Here is a 15,991-nt window from a genome sequence, read left to right on the forward strand (position 1 = left end):
CGTGCCCTTGATTTGAATTGAACCTGGGACCTTTTGGTCCACAGTCCAACACTCTATACACTGAAGTGAACCCGCTAGGACAGCCCTTTTTTCTTTTTAATGGCCCAGTGTGATACAATGAGACCTAGTCCACATATGAGGAAAACCGTTAACCCCATAGCACTGAGCCAGTGAGGAACCAGAGGAGGGACTTTTTAAAAACAATTTCTTTATTGATTAAGGTGTCAAATATTTGTCCTCATCCCCCCATTCCCATCCCACACCCCTCCCCACGGATGCCCCCAACCCCTGTTGTCCTTAACCATTGGTTAGGCTCGTATGCATGCACACAAGTCCTTTGGTTGATCTCTCTCCCCTACCCCCACCCTCCTACCCTCCTACCCTCCCTCTGAGGCCCGACAGTCCGATCGATGCCTCCTTATTTCTGGGTCTGTTCTTGTTCATCAGTCTATGTTGTTCATCATTTCCCCTAGATGAGTGAGATCATGTGTTACTAGAAATATACTTATAAGAACCAAATGTGAGACGAGCAATAATAGTTATGCTGACAGGCAAATGAATCAGTCTGTAGTAAGTTTCTTTCTGGACCAACAGTTCTTTTGAGACCCAATTTCAATGTCCACCAGTTCCTTATGTGTACATGTCGGCACTGACTTTTCAGCTCTGGATGGTGGACAAATGGTGGTAATGCAGGTCCGACTCCCTCTGGTTTGGTCTCAACCGGTCGCAGGGGCGCGGTTTCACCCGGACTCAGGGGTGCGCGGCCTCACCTGGACCTTGGACCCAGCATCGCCCAGGCCCTGGGGCGTGTGGCCTCACCTGGACCCAGGTGTGTGCGGCCTCACCCGGTCCCGGGATCCAGCCTCACCCGGATCCAGGGGCGCGTGGCCTCACCCGGAACCAGGGGCCCGTGGCCTCTCCTGGACCCAGGGGCGCGGCCTCACCCGGACCTGGTAATAAGCCTCACCCCGATACAGAGGCGCATGGCCTCACCCAGACCCGGGACCCAGGCTCACCCGGATCCAGGGGTGCACGGCCTCACCCGGACCCAGGATTCAGCTAGACCCAGACCCAGGGGCGCGTGGCCTCACCTGGACCCGGGATCCAGCTTCACCCGGACTCAGGGGCACGTGGCCTCACCCGGACCCAGGTGTGTGCGGCCTCACCCGGTCCCGGGATCCAGCCTCACCTGGACCCAGGGACGCGTGGCCTCACCCGGACCCAGGGGCGCATGGCCTCTCCTGGACCCAGGGACGCGACCCCACTTGGACGCGGGACCCAGCCTCATCCGGATCCAGGGGCACATGGCCTCGTCCGGACCCGGGATCCAGCTTCACCCGGAACCCAAGGCGCATGGCCTCTCCTGGACCCAGGGGCACACGGCCTCACCCGGACCCGGGATCCAGCTTCACCTGAACCCAGGGCGCGCAGCCTCCCCCGGACCCAGGGGCGCGAGGCCTAACCTGGACCCGGGACCCAGCTTCACCCAGATCCAGGGGTGCACGGCCTCACCCGGACCCAGGACCCAGCCAGAGGAGGGACTTTTGCACCCTGGGGAGAAATAGCCTGTGATGGCTACTCCATGTGTGCCTGTACAGCCCGACACCCTCTCTTTCAAGGACATGTTAAAAGTCTCCTTTTTGCCGTACTTCTGTCTCCAAGCTCGTTATTTTAATCCAGACAGATGAACATTTCTTCGCTGAGGCCCAGTGTCCTGGGCTCGTTGGAGGCTTTGTCCTGCTGCAGGTGTCTCGTGAGCTCCAGGCTGGGCAGTGTTGCTTCTTGGTAGTGTTAATGTGAAAACATTCAAACCTGTCAAGAACTTTTGTGAGTTTAATTGAGCCAAACTTTAGACAATTGCCGGGAAGCAGAATCACAAGGGATTGGGACAATGCTGTGGAGAACTTCACCTTGCTTCATTCATTGTAATCAAAGGAGGAGACCAACCTGGGTTACTTGAAATCCATTGGTGATACATTAGGGAGGTGGGAGAAAGCAAAGGAGGAGGGTTGAGATGTTGGGTGGAGGGGGGCGGGGGAGACCTCTGGGAATGGATAAAAAGTGAAATGATGGACACATGCTTTTTTTACTTCTTCTGCTGGGTATACGTTAATTAACAGGCAACAATTAACACGATAACAGTAACACTGAAGGAATCTGTGGTTGCTGTCCTGGAGCCTAGGGCATTTGCTTGTGCCCTGAGGGGTCTGGAAGAAGTTACAAGTTACCCTGACATTTCAATGATATGTTATCATAGATGCAAAAGGACAATTAGGCTCAGTTAAGGTAAAGACTGACCTTTGTCAGGGAAGATGCTGGCCTAGGACATGTCCAGTATAAAGTGCTTTTTAGTGAAAATGTTTTAAGTTCAGACCATGCTTTGTGGCTACTTTAGGTCACTGAGTTGCCAGGCCGCCATGAAGGCCTCTCCTGAGCTAGTGAGGTTAGTATGTGGCGGTCTTTCATCCACAGCAGGGAATTTAACTTTGCTGTAATGACATTGCATGTGTGCAAGTAGCTACAGGGAAGCCTGACATGGATGCAATGGCACATGGGTGCTTATTTCTCCCTTATTTCCACGTTAGCATTCAGGGACAAGGTTCCCACCTCCCCTTCCTCAAACCCAGCTGAATGCACGCCCAGCCCCACCCACGGCCACGCCCTATCATTGTTGCCTCAGCTGACCCAGCCACACTGCCCTTGGCAGGAAGTGGCCACTGCAGATGGAGGGTACCAGGTTTCACTGAGGACACTCCCTCTCTCCGTTCCCATCCCCGGTTCTCGCCCACCAAGGGCATGAGGCTGGCAGAGGGTCCGGTCACCCTCAGGACGCCCCTCTTGCTGCTTGGGCTCTGGTTGGTGCTGGCTCCCGCCCAGTGTTCTCAAGGTCGTCCCTCCTGGCGCTACATCTCCTCGGAGGTGGTGATTCCCAGGAAGGAGCTGCACCATGGCAAAGCCGTGCTGGCAGCAGGCTGGCTCTCCTACAGCCTGAGGTTCGGGGGCCAGAGACACGTCCTCCACATGCGGCGAAAGAGACTCTTTTGGCCTGGACAGCTGGTGGTGATGACGCAGGATGACCAGGGGGCCTTGCAGGTGGACTACCCCTATTTCCCTCTTGACTGTTACTACCTGGGCTATCTGGAGGATGTTCCTCTCTCCATGGTCACCGTGGACACGTGCTATGGGGGCCTGGAAGGCATCATGAAGGTGGATGACCTGGCCTATGAAATCAAACCCCTCAAGGATTCCCAGAGGTTTGAGCACATCGTTTCTCAGATCGTAGCCGACACTAACGCCATAGGACCCATGTCCACGCTGGGACACAAGGCTAAGGGGCACCCTGTGTTCTCTGACCCAAACCCCAGTGCTGCCTCCAGGGTCAGCAGTAAGCTCTATCCATCCCACAGTACAACTATGAAAGGCTGTCTCATGAGTGCCCATTCCACTTATACTCTGTACAACAATGTGTCACGGTGTGCCCAATTCCTGGTACGTCTAGGTAGTTTAATAGACGCCATGTTGCGAGGTCTCGAAATGAGGTACTACATTAGCCTCATTGTCATTTATAATAAGGGAGAGCCAGCAGATATGAACAACTATTATGTGCCAGAGGGTCCATTTGCTCAGAATTATGCTTCCAATATTTACAATGTATTTGAGCCACATTCAGGCTTAATCGTGAAAAGAGATGGGCCCCATGAACTTAATTTCAAACCAGTTACCTACGGACTATGCTCAAAGAATGGTCTCATCTATCTTGGCCACCTATCCAGACATTATCTATTGTTATCAATTATAGCCTCCCACCAAATAGGGGTCACTTTCGGTCTGTGGTTAGATACGAACGACTGTGTTTGCCAGAGAAGGGCCACCTGTATCATGTACAGGTACCCTGTGTTGACAGATTCATTCAGTAACTGTTCCTTTGCACACACACAACACATATTTTATAATTATGGAATCTGCCTTTTTGTACGTGAAATAGTGTATTCAAACAGAAGCCTGACACCCACTCGATGTGGAAACTCTGTGGTGGAAGACAAAGAGCAGTGTGACTGTGGGACCTTCAAGCAGTGTTACACCAACCCATGCTGCGACAGTGACTGCCGCTTTACACCTGGGAGCATTTGTAACGGGGAAACCTGTTGCACCAACTGCACCTACACGCCCGCGGGGACGCTCTGCAGACCAATCCAGAGCATCTGTGACCTTCCCGAGTACTGCAAGGGGAAGGACACGCAGTGCCCCAGTGATTTTTATCTGCAAGATGGAACCCCGTGCACCGAGGACGGCTACTGCTACCATGGCAATTGTACGGACCGCAGTATGCACTGCAAGGAGATCTTTGGGGAAGGGGCGCTGAACGCTCCCGACGTCTGCTATCGCATAAATAAAAAGGGCCACTGATTTGGACAATGTAAACTTAATATAAAATACAGAATAACACCTTGTGCTGATGCTGACGTGAAGTGTGGACGCCTACAGTGTGTCAACGTCACTCATCTGCCTCGGTTGCAGGAACATGTGGGGTTCCATCACTCCATATTAGGGGGGTTCTTGTGTTTTGGGGTGGGTGCACACCGAGGGACAAGCACAACTGATGTTGGTATTGTGAGACCTGGTACCCCCTGTGGGGGTGGAAAGTTCTGTCTCGAGAGATATTGCAATGCTACTCTGGCGGCCATAAACTACAACTGTCCCCCTTCGAAATGCAACTACAGGGGCGTGTGCAACAATAAAAGGAACTGCCATTGCCATGTAGGCTGGGACCCTCCCCGGTGCATAAACACTGGAGCCGGAGGGAGTGTGGACAGCGGACCCCCTCCAAGAAGAACGCGGACAGTGAGGGAAAGTGGTATGTCAGTGGTGTATTTGAGAATCGTTTTTGGTCGCTTGCTTGCCCTCATAGCTGCACTCCTCTTCGGTGTAGCCACGAATGTGAGAACTGTCCAGACCACTACAGTCACTGAAGTGAACGTTCGTGGGAAGTAAACAACAAGTCAGCCTTCGGACCCCTGTACAACTCAGGCAACATGAAGAAACACCTGCAAAAAGTCACCATATCCGGCTGGCAGAGCTCAAGCCCACATTTCTGAGCGGCTGCAGGGGTCCTGGCCCACATCCAGGGTGTGCACCGTGGATGTTTTCACACCACTCTCTCTGACAGCTCGCTGGCCAGCGTCTGCAATAAAGCTTGAGCACCGCAATTTGGCATGCTGTGCAGTCCTTGTAGATCTGTAAGAGCCCTGAGTGAGCCTGAGGTTCGGGCCTGGAGAGGAGACCTGGCCAGCAGCTGGCCTTGCGCTGTGGACGCCTGTCCCAGGATTAGTGACAGTGGCCACAGGTTCCTTTACGGCCAATTCCTGAGAGCTCCCCACAATTGTGCCCTTGAGCATTGAGTGTCCCTCAGTCCCTGGGTAAGGTCTCCTCTAAACTGCTTGGGTTCAGGGCAATGGCGAGCTCCTCCCCTCCCCCAAACCTGCCTGTTTCACACGGGGTTGGTGGAGGGTGGGTGTGGGCTGTGGGCTGACAGTGAGGGTTCCTTGTCTGCTAGTGACCCCTGAGCGCCCTGGAGAGCACCCTTCCCTGTGTGGAGGCAGACCAGTGAGTGGCACTCAATCAGAAAGAAGAATTGGCCCTCGTGACTCTGGTCTCAGAGGGAGAAGGCAAGCAGAGAGCAGGTAACCCTCCCCTTACTTGCTCCACCAGAACCATCCTCTCGTCTTCTGTAATTTCGTTTGCTTCTTGCATGATTCACAGCCAACCGCCCAGGCTGCCACATGTGTGGAAAGCCCCCTGAATACCCAGAAGCTTATCATGTAAGAAAAAAGGTCAGAACCCGGTCGCAGGGCTCAGCCTCTGGAGAGAACTCCCCTGAGCCCACAGCGGTGCAAATAAGTCTTTTTCTGAACCTCCGAGTGCATTTGGATTGTCGCTTCTCCCCAATCTGATTTCTGCCATCACATTTGTTTCCCTGTTTTCCGAGAAGCCAACAGCCACTCTGGCCCTTTGAGCCACCATTGTCGGACGCCATCAGAGGCAGCCGCTAATTTCGGTTTCCCGCGAAGGACGGGAAGGCTCTCTGCAGGTGATTTTACTGATCCCGACCCTTGTGAGCCCGAAAGTAGTCGGCCACTGCTGACCTCGAACGGACTCCAGGGAAGACAATAAAGTCTGCCAGGACCAGGGCATGAGACTGGTAAGTGTCCCTGGGGAACTTGGACCGAGTTCAGGCCCGCCTTGAAGTCGGAAGGGTATCTTGATCAACTACTGAGCAGTGTGGTCACCGCATAGGATAGGAGACTCCTGGGGTGGGAGTCTGGAACTCTGTGTGAATCTGTGTGCATGTGTGTGTGACTGTGCCCCATGGCGTCAGCTATGGAGCCTGAGTGAGTCCCAACCTGCGGTTCTGTGGTGACCTCATATGGCTTAGGGCGGTGTCAGGTTCTGGGGGACACTGCCCTCCCGGCGAACCTGATCCGGGTCAGGGCCTTATACTGACCTGCCAATGCTAAGGGGCACCTAATTCCCCGCGAGGGGAGTGGCCAGGTGGACGACAGGAAGAGCTCCCCTTAGATTGTCTCGCGACACCGTTCACTGGGGTGGGGGTGGGAGGGGGGCGTTAATTCATCATTTTGGACACCATCATGGGGGCCAGGTGGGGAGTTCCTCACAACCTACAGGTCTGGAATGTATGATTAAAAACTTTAAGAAAGGGTTCTCAGGAGATTATGGGGTAACTGACCCCCGGAAACCTGCGCACACTCTGTGAATTGGAATGGCCCACCGTTGGTGTAGGATGGCCCCCGAAGGCACTCTTGATGTCCCCATGGTCCGTGCTGTATATGGGGTCGTCACTGGAAGCCCCGGCCACCAGGACCAGTTTCCTTACATAGACCAATGGTTGGAAATAGCTCAGATCAACCTTCCTGGGTCCGGTTCTGCGTTACTGGTCAGGGACAGTGTAAGGTCCTCGTGGCACAAAGTGAAAGGAAGACTTCACGAAAAGAACAGAGGCCCCCCATATTAGAAGGGGACTCAGAGGAAGCTATTTCACTGCTGCCACCATACGCGCCAATGCCGCTCTACCTGAAGATGGGGAACCTCACCTGCCGGACAGCCCGCAGCCATCGATCTCACCCCTGCCTGCAGCTAGCCCGCCGCCACTACCAGGGTCTCCTCAGCCTGTGGGAAGACACCTTGGGTCAGCGGCCCAAGCCCAAGGACCAAGACCCCCAGGAGCAATGCAGATGCCATTGTGGGAGATAAGGGGTCCACAGAGAATAGGCCCTGATGGGACGTCCCAGAAGGGGGTGAGTCTTCTAGTACCAGCCATTCTCCACCACTGCCCTCCTCAACTGGGAACATCACATGCCGCCATATCCCGAAACACCTCAGGCAATGGTTGATCTTCTAGAATCCATATTTCAGACTCATTGCCCACCCTGGGTCAAATGTAAACAGCTCCTCCTCACGTTGTTCAACACAGAAGAACTCCGTGGAATAGTCACTGAAGCCAGGAAATGGCTGCAGACTCAATACCCAACTGGACATCTACGTGGAGAAGCCCAGGGCAGGCGAAGCTCGCCTGATGGAGAACCACGCTGGGACCCAAAGACAGAGGAGGGAAGAAGTCGTCTACAAAGATGTCGACTCGCCTTCCTCCAAGGGATCAGGGCAGCGGCCAAGAAGCCTACAAACATGGCAAAGGCCTCTAAGGTCCTGCAGAAATGGGGTGAGAGTCTGGCTGATTTTTATGAGAGTCTGCGAGGCCTTCAGAGTCTACACTCCGGAGGCCCCTGAAAGCCAGCGCATGGTCAATGCTGCCTTTGTGGGGTAGGCTCAAACCGACATCAGACAGAAACCTCAAAAATTAGAGGGGTTCGCCAGAAGGAATGCCACTGAATTGATAGAAATTGCCAACGAGGCCTTTGTGAACCGAGACCGTACTACCAAGAAGGAGGAAGAAGGAAGAATGCAAAGGGAGGGCCTCTCCTGGCTGCTGCCTTGAGGCAACCAGCCCTGATGAAGACCCCAGATGGAGACAACGAGGGACTAAAGAACCAAGAAGGAACGGGCCCCAGAGACGGGACCAATGTGCCTCCTGCACGGAATCGTGGCACTGGAAAACTGAGTGCCCCAACTGTCAGAAGGGGAAGCCAGGAGCTTCTGCTCCACCCAGCCGCTACGGGGTAGACCCACCAGAGGCCTGCCAGATCGGCCTGGCAGGAGTAGATTCCAACTAGGAAAGACCAGCTCTATCCAACTTGGCCCCCATGAGCATGGCCATGGTCCATGTGAAGGTTGGGGGCCAAACAGTCAAGTTTACGGTTGACACAGGGGCCGAACATTCTGTAGTGACATAAAAGGTGGCATCCCTATCAGGATAACATGTCACCATTGTGGGGGCTGCCAGGACCAAAACCTGTAGACCACTCTGTGGCCCCCGACAATGCCCCTTCGGATCCACCAGGTAGTCCATGAGCTCCTGTATCTACCAGACTGCCCGGTCCCGCTGCTGGGCAGGGACCTGCTGGCAGAGATGGGTGCAGAGATAGCCTTTACTCTGGATGGATCGGCACGACTGGCCTACATAAGGAAGTCCCTCCCATGATCCTGTCTCTGCTGGCACCACGGGAAGAAGAATATGAGGCTGTATACCTCCCCATTCCTTAAGCCAACAGTGGCCCCAGAACTAGAGACTGAGTTTCCATTAGTCTGGGCAGAAGAAACCCCCCTTCCCTCTGGTCTGGCCAAAAACCACGCCCCGATACCGATTGGTCTGAAGCCTGGAGCTCAGCCTGTCAAGATATGCCAGTATAGGGTGTGCGGGAAGCGCATCTGGGGATCCAGATTCACCTAGACTGACTACTCAAGTGGGGGCTTCTAAAGCGATGTCAGTCTCCGTAGAACACCCCCCTGCTGCCCGCAGTGAAGCCTGGGACAAATGACTCCCGCCCAGTACAAGACTGAAGGGCCATTAAGGAAGCCGTTATCACTGCACTGGGCGCGGCCTAACCCCTACACTCTGCTAGGACTCATCCTTCCAAGGCAGAACGGTTCACATGCCTGGCCCTGAAGGACGCCTTCTTCTGCCTCCAACTAGTGCCCAACAGCCAGCCGCTGTGCGCCTTCCAATGGGAAAGCCCCGCCACAGGCACAAAGGAACAGCTCACGTGGACTAGACTGCCTCAGGGATTCAGAAATTCACCAACCTTGTTCAGCAGGGCACTAGCCTCTGACTTGGCCAGGTTCCCGGGACGGGACTTAGGACGTGTCGTCTTCCAATACGTAGAGGACCTCCTACTGGCGAGTCCCACTGGAGCCCAATGCTGGGAGGGAACCAGGGCTTTACTCAGGCTGCTGATGGAGGCTGGATGTCGAAGGAAAAGGGCACGGACTTGCCAAAAAGAAGTCGTGGTCGGATGGACACACACCCGAGGGTACAGGTCCCAGGGGATGATCCTAACCCTGTGGAGCAGGTGGGCCTGACAGGAGGCAGGAGAGAAGTGGGCACAGGTGGGCATGAGGGGGACAAGTCCGGAGCTCAGCACAGAGCTGCCTGGGCTGTGCTGGGGTCCCTGTTGGTGGGAAATTCACCAAACACAGGAAGATGAGAGCACTGTGGATGGTCTTTGACAAGAAAGACAAAGGACACATGCAATATGGTGAAGAAAGGTCGCCAGGTCTGGTGCTACCTCATCAGCCAACGGGCAGTGTCTCTCCCTCATTTGTGTCTGCAGTGAGGCCATGAGAAACAAGAGCCACGAAGACGCAAGTGTCCATGGGGTCGGCTGAGCCTTGAGAGGAAACCCCTGGGCCCAGGAGGTACAAACTTTCTTCCCCACCAAGTCCACAGGGGCTCCTGGGTCTGTGCTGGATAGGTCCTGATCCCCCTGCTGGTCCTGATCCCCCTGCTGGTCCTGATCCCCCTGCTGGTCCTGAACCCCCTGCTGGTCCTGATCCCTCTGCTGGTCCTGATCCCCCTGCTGGTCCTGATCCCCCTTCTGGTCCTGATCCCCCTGCTGGTCCTGATCCCTCTGCTGGTCCTGAACCCCCTGCTGGTCCTGATCCCCCTGCTGGTCCTGATCCCCCTGCTGGTCCTGATCCCTCTGCTGGTCCTGATCTCCCTGCTGGTCCTGATCCCCCTGCTGGTCCTGAGCCCCCTGCTGGTCCTGATCCCCCTGCTGGTCCTGATCCCCCTGCTGGTCCTGATCCCTCTGCTGGTCCTGATCCCCCTGCTGGTCCTGATCCCCCTGCTGGTCCTGATCCCCCTGCTGGTCCTGAACCCTCTGCTGGTCCTGATCCCCCTGCTGGTCCTGATCCCCCTGCTGGTCCTGATCCCCCTGTTGGTCCTGAACCCCCTGCTGGTCCTGATCCCCCTGCTGGTCCTGATCCCCGTGCTGGTCCTGAGCGCACCCTTCTCGCCTGGAACATCTCCTGGTAAATTAAGTGCCCCTTGCAGCCCTGGCCTCCTGTCTCCCTCAGGGAGGTGTGTGTCTGGGTTCACACTGAATTCCCATCACTGTGTCTCTCCCAGTTATACACTGCCTCGACCTTTAGTGGCAGCTTCAGAATGACTTATAGGAGGGCCTACGACACAATATACACACAATGCAAAAATATGAATTTAGAAGGCGTTGGGGGCTAGGTGGAACTTCTTTTGTGAAGAGGAACACTGAGACCAGGTCCCATCTCATTTTATTCTCTTTGAATACACGTTTTCCCTTTAGCAATGCATGCAGGCAGATCAAAGCTAAAGTTTGGTAAACAATGCAAGGATTATCAGGTCAGGACATATCTCAAGCCATTGCAATCACAGCAGGAGCAACACTTGGGGTGATATTCAGCCCTGCTGAATATCAAAGTCCATTGGCCTTCCAATGTCTCTTTTTGATGCTAACTGCTGTTTGCTTTAGCTTCCAGCAATACACTGCCCTGGCCTGGCTCTCAGGCTGCTCAGTGTTAAGGAAACTTGGCTCCTGGAGGTGTCCCTGGTGATGCTGAGGCAGGATTTCAGTGTCGCTTTATACTTTGTACTTCCACCAGCCCACATAACTCCAACCCACTGCAGCCCCTATCCCTGGAACCTGGTGGGTCTAGTGCATAGCATCACTCATTAAAGAGAATCCAGGGAGAGTGCAGGTGGGGGAGAGGGTCTGCGAGGGCTTCACCAGTCTTGGTCCCGAATGCTACAGCTTCATGTGGGACAGGATACCTGGGCACAAGGCGCATCAGTCCTTTTAGTCACCTCCCATCCATGACCTCTCTCTCACCCCTGAGACCCTCACTTTTGGGGGCTATAAGCACGCACAGGAGAAGACCCAGCAGCCTCATCTACTTCAACGCCACAGAGCTGGGAGAAACCAAGATGGCAACACTGATAAACACCTAAACTGCTGCCTCGCACAACAATTTCAAAACTACAACTAAAAGACAAAACGGACATCATCCAGAACCACAGGAAGGCTGGCTGAGTGTAAAGTCTACAACTAGAAGGAAAGAGAAAAGCACACTGAGACTCAGTGGAGCTGCAGAAGGCAGAGGTACTGAGATGCACATGCACATTTGTGGAGAGGGCGGGCAATTGAGAGCGAGGCTGCCTTTCTTAATTGCGAGGGAGACAAAAGCTTCCGACTGGGCTGAACTCCAGTTCCAGGCTAGACCCTGGGGACCCAGACTCATATGGGGAGAAACTGGACTGTCTGGCAGCAGGTGAAATTCGCTGGCGGCTTTCTCTCAGAGGTACTTGTAGCGATTGCCGCAGGACACTAAGACCCAGGGGCTTCTTAGGGCAGGGCTGATGGGTTAACCAATGCTGTCTGCTCTGCCCTGAGACTCCGCCCCATCCAAGCTGAGCAAGGAGGCTTTTACAAGTCCTGTCTCATAAGGGTGTCTCCAGCACAGAAGTTCTCCCAGCGTAGACACAGCTGATTCCCACAGCCAATTGGTTCGGAGGTCAATTCCTCCCAGTGATACCAACAACAATCAAGGCTTAACTACAACAAGACTGTGCACACAGCCCACAAAGGGCTCCACCAAGAGTGTCCACCTCAGGTAACTGGGGAGGCTGAGCCACTGGGCCCTATAGGACACCTAGCACACAAAGCCACTCTATCAACTCAGGGAAGCAGCCAAAATGCAGAGACAGAGAAACAGGTCACAAATGAAAGAAATGGAGGAAAGCAAATGACTGGATATAGAGTTCAAAACCATGGTTATGAGGTTTTTCAAGAATTTTTTAGAAAAGGCCTATCAATTTAGAGAGACTCTCAAGGATATCAAAAAGGACCAACTAGAAATTAAGCATACACTGACTGAAATAAAAAATATTATACAGAGATCTAACAGCAGACTAGCGGATCGCAAGAATCAAGTCAAAGATTTGAAATACAAAGAAGCAGAAAACACTCAAATGGAAAAGCAAAAAGAAAAAAGAATCCAAAAATGTAAAGATAGTGTAAGGACCCCTAACTTCTTAAGGTGATAGCAAAAGGGTCACCAGGTCCTCCCACAGTGACGCCCTGACGTCCACAATCAGCGTCAGCATGCCAGACTGGAAAAACCATTAGTCTGACGGAGGACAGAGAGTCTTAGGTTCTTACAGGAAATCGTTAGAGAGAGAAGGATTCTCTGAATACGACAGCTTTCAGCATTCCTGCACACTGAAGATTTCACTGAGAATCATCACATCCAGAGACCAAACTGTATTCAAATCCATTTAAAATTTAATAGGATACACTCACCAGAAAAAAACTGACCTACTAGTGAAACCTTTTGGTGTATGGGACGACGCTCCAACCAATTGAACCAACTGGCATCTTACTATTTTTATAATATAACCACTGTCAGTGGCATCTTCCAACTTCTTCAGGGGCCACTGTGGTGGAAACAAATCGCAACATTTCACAACTGAAAGACAGCAGTCTATCCCCTCCACGGGCCTGCATCTGGCTGAAACCAAGTCATCCAGGAGAACAAAGAGAGCAAAGATGGGACAAGGACCGTCAGCGTTGTCAAGTTTCCATAGCTGAGAGGGAAGCTGCCCCTGAGTCAAAAATTTCCTCCCAGTGAAAACTGGACAGGATAATTTCGGCAAAATGACTAATATTTTTTTCATCTGTTTAGTAGCTGTGAACTTAATTTTAAGAACAGAAAAAAATCTTTGCCAGGTAAGGGATAGTGTCCCCCTTTCAGTAAGGCACTCAAAGTTTTCCTTAATGACTTCTGCTGATCAGGAGGTAATGAGTGACGTGCATGCTGCTGAGGGTACAAGTATTGTCAATACTGCAATTAACAATCCGACACCAAGTCTTATCACATGAACGACTACAAGTGTTAGCACCCTTTAAGATAAAGAGAACAGACTAGTGATTTTGTAAGTGGAAGTAACTAGTAAAAATAAAATCTATCAAAATAGAAAAAAAAGTAAAGATAGTGTAAGGAGCCTCTGGGACAACTTCAAGCGTACCAACATCCGAATTATGGGGGTGCCAGAAGAAGAGAGAGAGCAAGATACTGAAAACCTATTTGAAGAAATAATGACCGAAAACTTCCCACATCTGGTGAAAGAAATAGACTTACAAGTCCTGGAAGCGCACAGAACCCCACACAAAAGGAATCCAAAGAGGACCACACCAAGACACATCATAATTAAAATGCCAAGAGCAAAAGACAAAGAGAGAATATTAAAAGCAGCAAGAGAAAACAGTTAGTTACCTACAAGGGAGCACCCATACGACTGTCAGCTGATTTCTCAACAGAAACTATGCAGGCCAAACGGGAGTGGCAAGAAATATCCAAAGTGATGGATAGCAAGAACCTACAACCAAGATTACTCTACCCAGCAAAGCTATCATTCAGAATTGAAGGTCAGATGAAGAACTTCACAGATGAGAAAAAGCTAAGGGAATTCATCACCACCAAACCAGTATTATATGAAATAGTGAAAGGTATTCTTTAAGAAGAGGAAGAAGAAGAAAAAGGTAAAGATAAAAATTACGAACAACAAATACATATCAACAAGTGAATCTAAAAATCAAGTGAATAAAAAATCTGATGAATAGAATAAACTGGTGAATATAATAGAATCAGGGGCATAGAAAGAGAGAGGACTGACAATTCTCAGGGGGAAAGGGGCGTGGGGGTGCGGGAAAACACTGGACAAAAATCGTACACCTATGGATGAGGACAGTGTGGGGGCGTAAGGGCAGAGGGTGTGGTGGGAATCTGGTGGAAGGGGGCATGGTGGAAAAAGAGGAACAATTGTAATTATCTGAACAATAAAAGATTTATTAAATAAATAAAAAAAAAAGACCACAGAGCTGCCTTCCTAGAGACCTCAGCCCTGTGTGAGGAGAGAGCTGTGAGCCTGCACAGCACAGAGGGGATTCACCATGGCGTTTGAAGAGAAATTTGCATGTGGGACTCTGTTCTCATAAGTGAGAGGGACTGTGTTCTGTCTGACATGTCCTTCTAGGTCCTGAGCACATTCCTTCTCCTGGACTCAGTCGCGTGGGTCTTGGATGGGAGAACACTTGGGGTAAGATGCAGCTTGGAGTCAGGTCAATGGATGGCCCCATCTTTCCAAGTTTAACAATAAATGCTGGACTAGATGAGTGGGTCACACCACTTTAATCTTATGTGCCATGGAATTCTTAAAAAGTGGATCAACATTATGTACAAACATCTTTCCAAGTTGAAAGAAAGACATTAAATAGGTTCAACATATTAAAATCAGATAACCACAATTTCATATAAAATAACATTTTCATGTCAGAGAAAATGGAGAGGTATAGGAAATAAGTGAGAGATCAGTGAAAATGGAGAGGTAGCAGGATACAAAATGAACATTCAGAAATCCATGGCATTTTTGAAGTATGGTAGCAACCATACTTAGGTAAAAACTGAGTAATGAATCTAAGGTTTAGATTCATTCCCAAGAGACCAGTAGGGAATGAAACAAGGCTTTAAGGACATTCATACATTCATCTCAGGTAAAAACTGCTGTTTAAATTTTAACCCTGCTCTCTTGGCGTCTGCACGCACTTACTTGCTTAAACAATAGGGTAGTTACCTCAGCCCCCAGACTGAGCCCTGGAAACTCACATTAATCCATCCCACATCACAGAGGTCATTTTCCTGTGCCCGTGGACCAGAACCACAGGAGATTGGTTCCCACGGACTCAGTGGCTCCAGGAGTTGACTACCTTTAGAGATTATTAACCCTGCTCAGTTCTGCTTTTTGTACAATCTGCTTTCGCAAGATAAGTCTGCATTCCAATGTCTAGAATTTAGAATTTAGTATTTAGAACAAAGGAAAATTCTTGTGGTTTAGACCTTTAAAAGGACTGCCTACACCTGGGACGGCGCCGTCGTGAGGGTGGCCACCTGCGTGTGGTGCCCTCGTGGCCGTCCTGGCCAGTTTCAATAAATCCTTGCCTGCTTTTTTAAAAATCAATTAGCAGCCTCCGGTGGTCTTATTTTTGACTCCAGGGTTCGACCCCACAACAATTTTTTTTTTAATGAATCTTTATTGTTCAGATTACAATTGTTTCTCCTTTTTCCCCACATATCTCCCCACCACCCATTTCCTACCCCCTCCTTTTCCCTTATCTCCCCCCCCCTGCTGTCCTTATCCATAGGTGTATGATTTTTGTCCAGTCTCTTCTCATACTCCCCACACAGACACCCCGTTCCCCTGAGAATTATCAATCCACTCCCATTGTATGCCTGATTCTATTAAGTTCACCAGTTTATTCTGTTCCTCAGATTTTTAATTCACTTGACTTTTAGATTCACTTGTTGATAGATATGTATTTGTTGTTCATAATTTTTATCTTTCTTCTTCTTTTTCCTCTTTTTAAAGAATACCTTTCAGCATTTCATATAATGCTGGTTTGGTGGTGATGAACTCCTTTAGCTTTTTCTTATCTGTGAAGCTCTTTATCTGCCCTTCAATTCTGAATGATAACTTTGCTGGGTAGAGTAG

At 51.2% G+C, this 15,991-nt stretch overlaps 2 protein-coding genes across 2 annotated transcripts in view; one reads left to right on the forward strand and one right to left on the reverse strand.

The window, feature by feature from the left end:
- Positions 1 to 413: 413 nt before the first annotated feature.
- LOC129147317 (GPI ethanolamine phosphate transferase 2-like) overlaps positions 414 to 15,991 on the reverse strand; it is a 32,347-nt gene continuing 16,769 nt past the window's right edge. The window contains exon 3 of the mRNA XM_054708944.1: positions 414 to 469. Within this exon, the coding sequence (XP_054564919.1) occupies positions 461 to 469 (9 nt within the window). The 3' untranslated portion in view covers positions 414 to 460. The remainder of the gene's footprint in view (positions 470 to 15,991) is intronic.
- LOC129147321 (disintegrin and metalloproteinase domain-containing protein 21-like) lies at positions 2,724 to 5,201 on the forward strand. The gene has a single exon (XM_054708953.1). It carries the CDS (start codon positions 2,797 to 2,799, stop codon positions 4,405 to 4,407), a length of 1,611 nt encoding a protein of 536 aa, XP_054564928.1. The 5' UTR covers positions 2,724 to 2,796; the 3' UTR covers positions 4,408 to 5,201.

The sequence above is a fragment of the Eptesicus fuscus genome, chromosome 2 (assembly GCF_027574615.1).
Source record: "Eptesicus fuscus isolate TK198812 chromosome 2, DD_ASM_mEF_20220401, whole genome shotgun sequence".
NCBI lineage: Eukaryota > Metazoa > Chordata > Mammalia > Chiroptera > Vespertilionidae > Eptesicus > Eptesicus fuscus.

Coding starts and splice junctions, on each gene's coding strand:
- LOC129147321 (XM_054708953.1), top strand. CDS start 2,797: ATGAGGCTGGCAGAGGGTCCGGTCACCCTCAGGACGCCCCTCTTGCTG.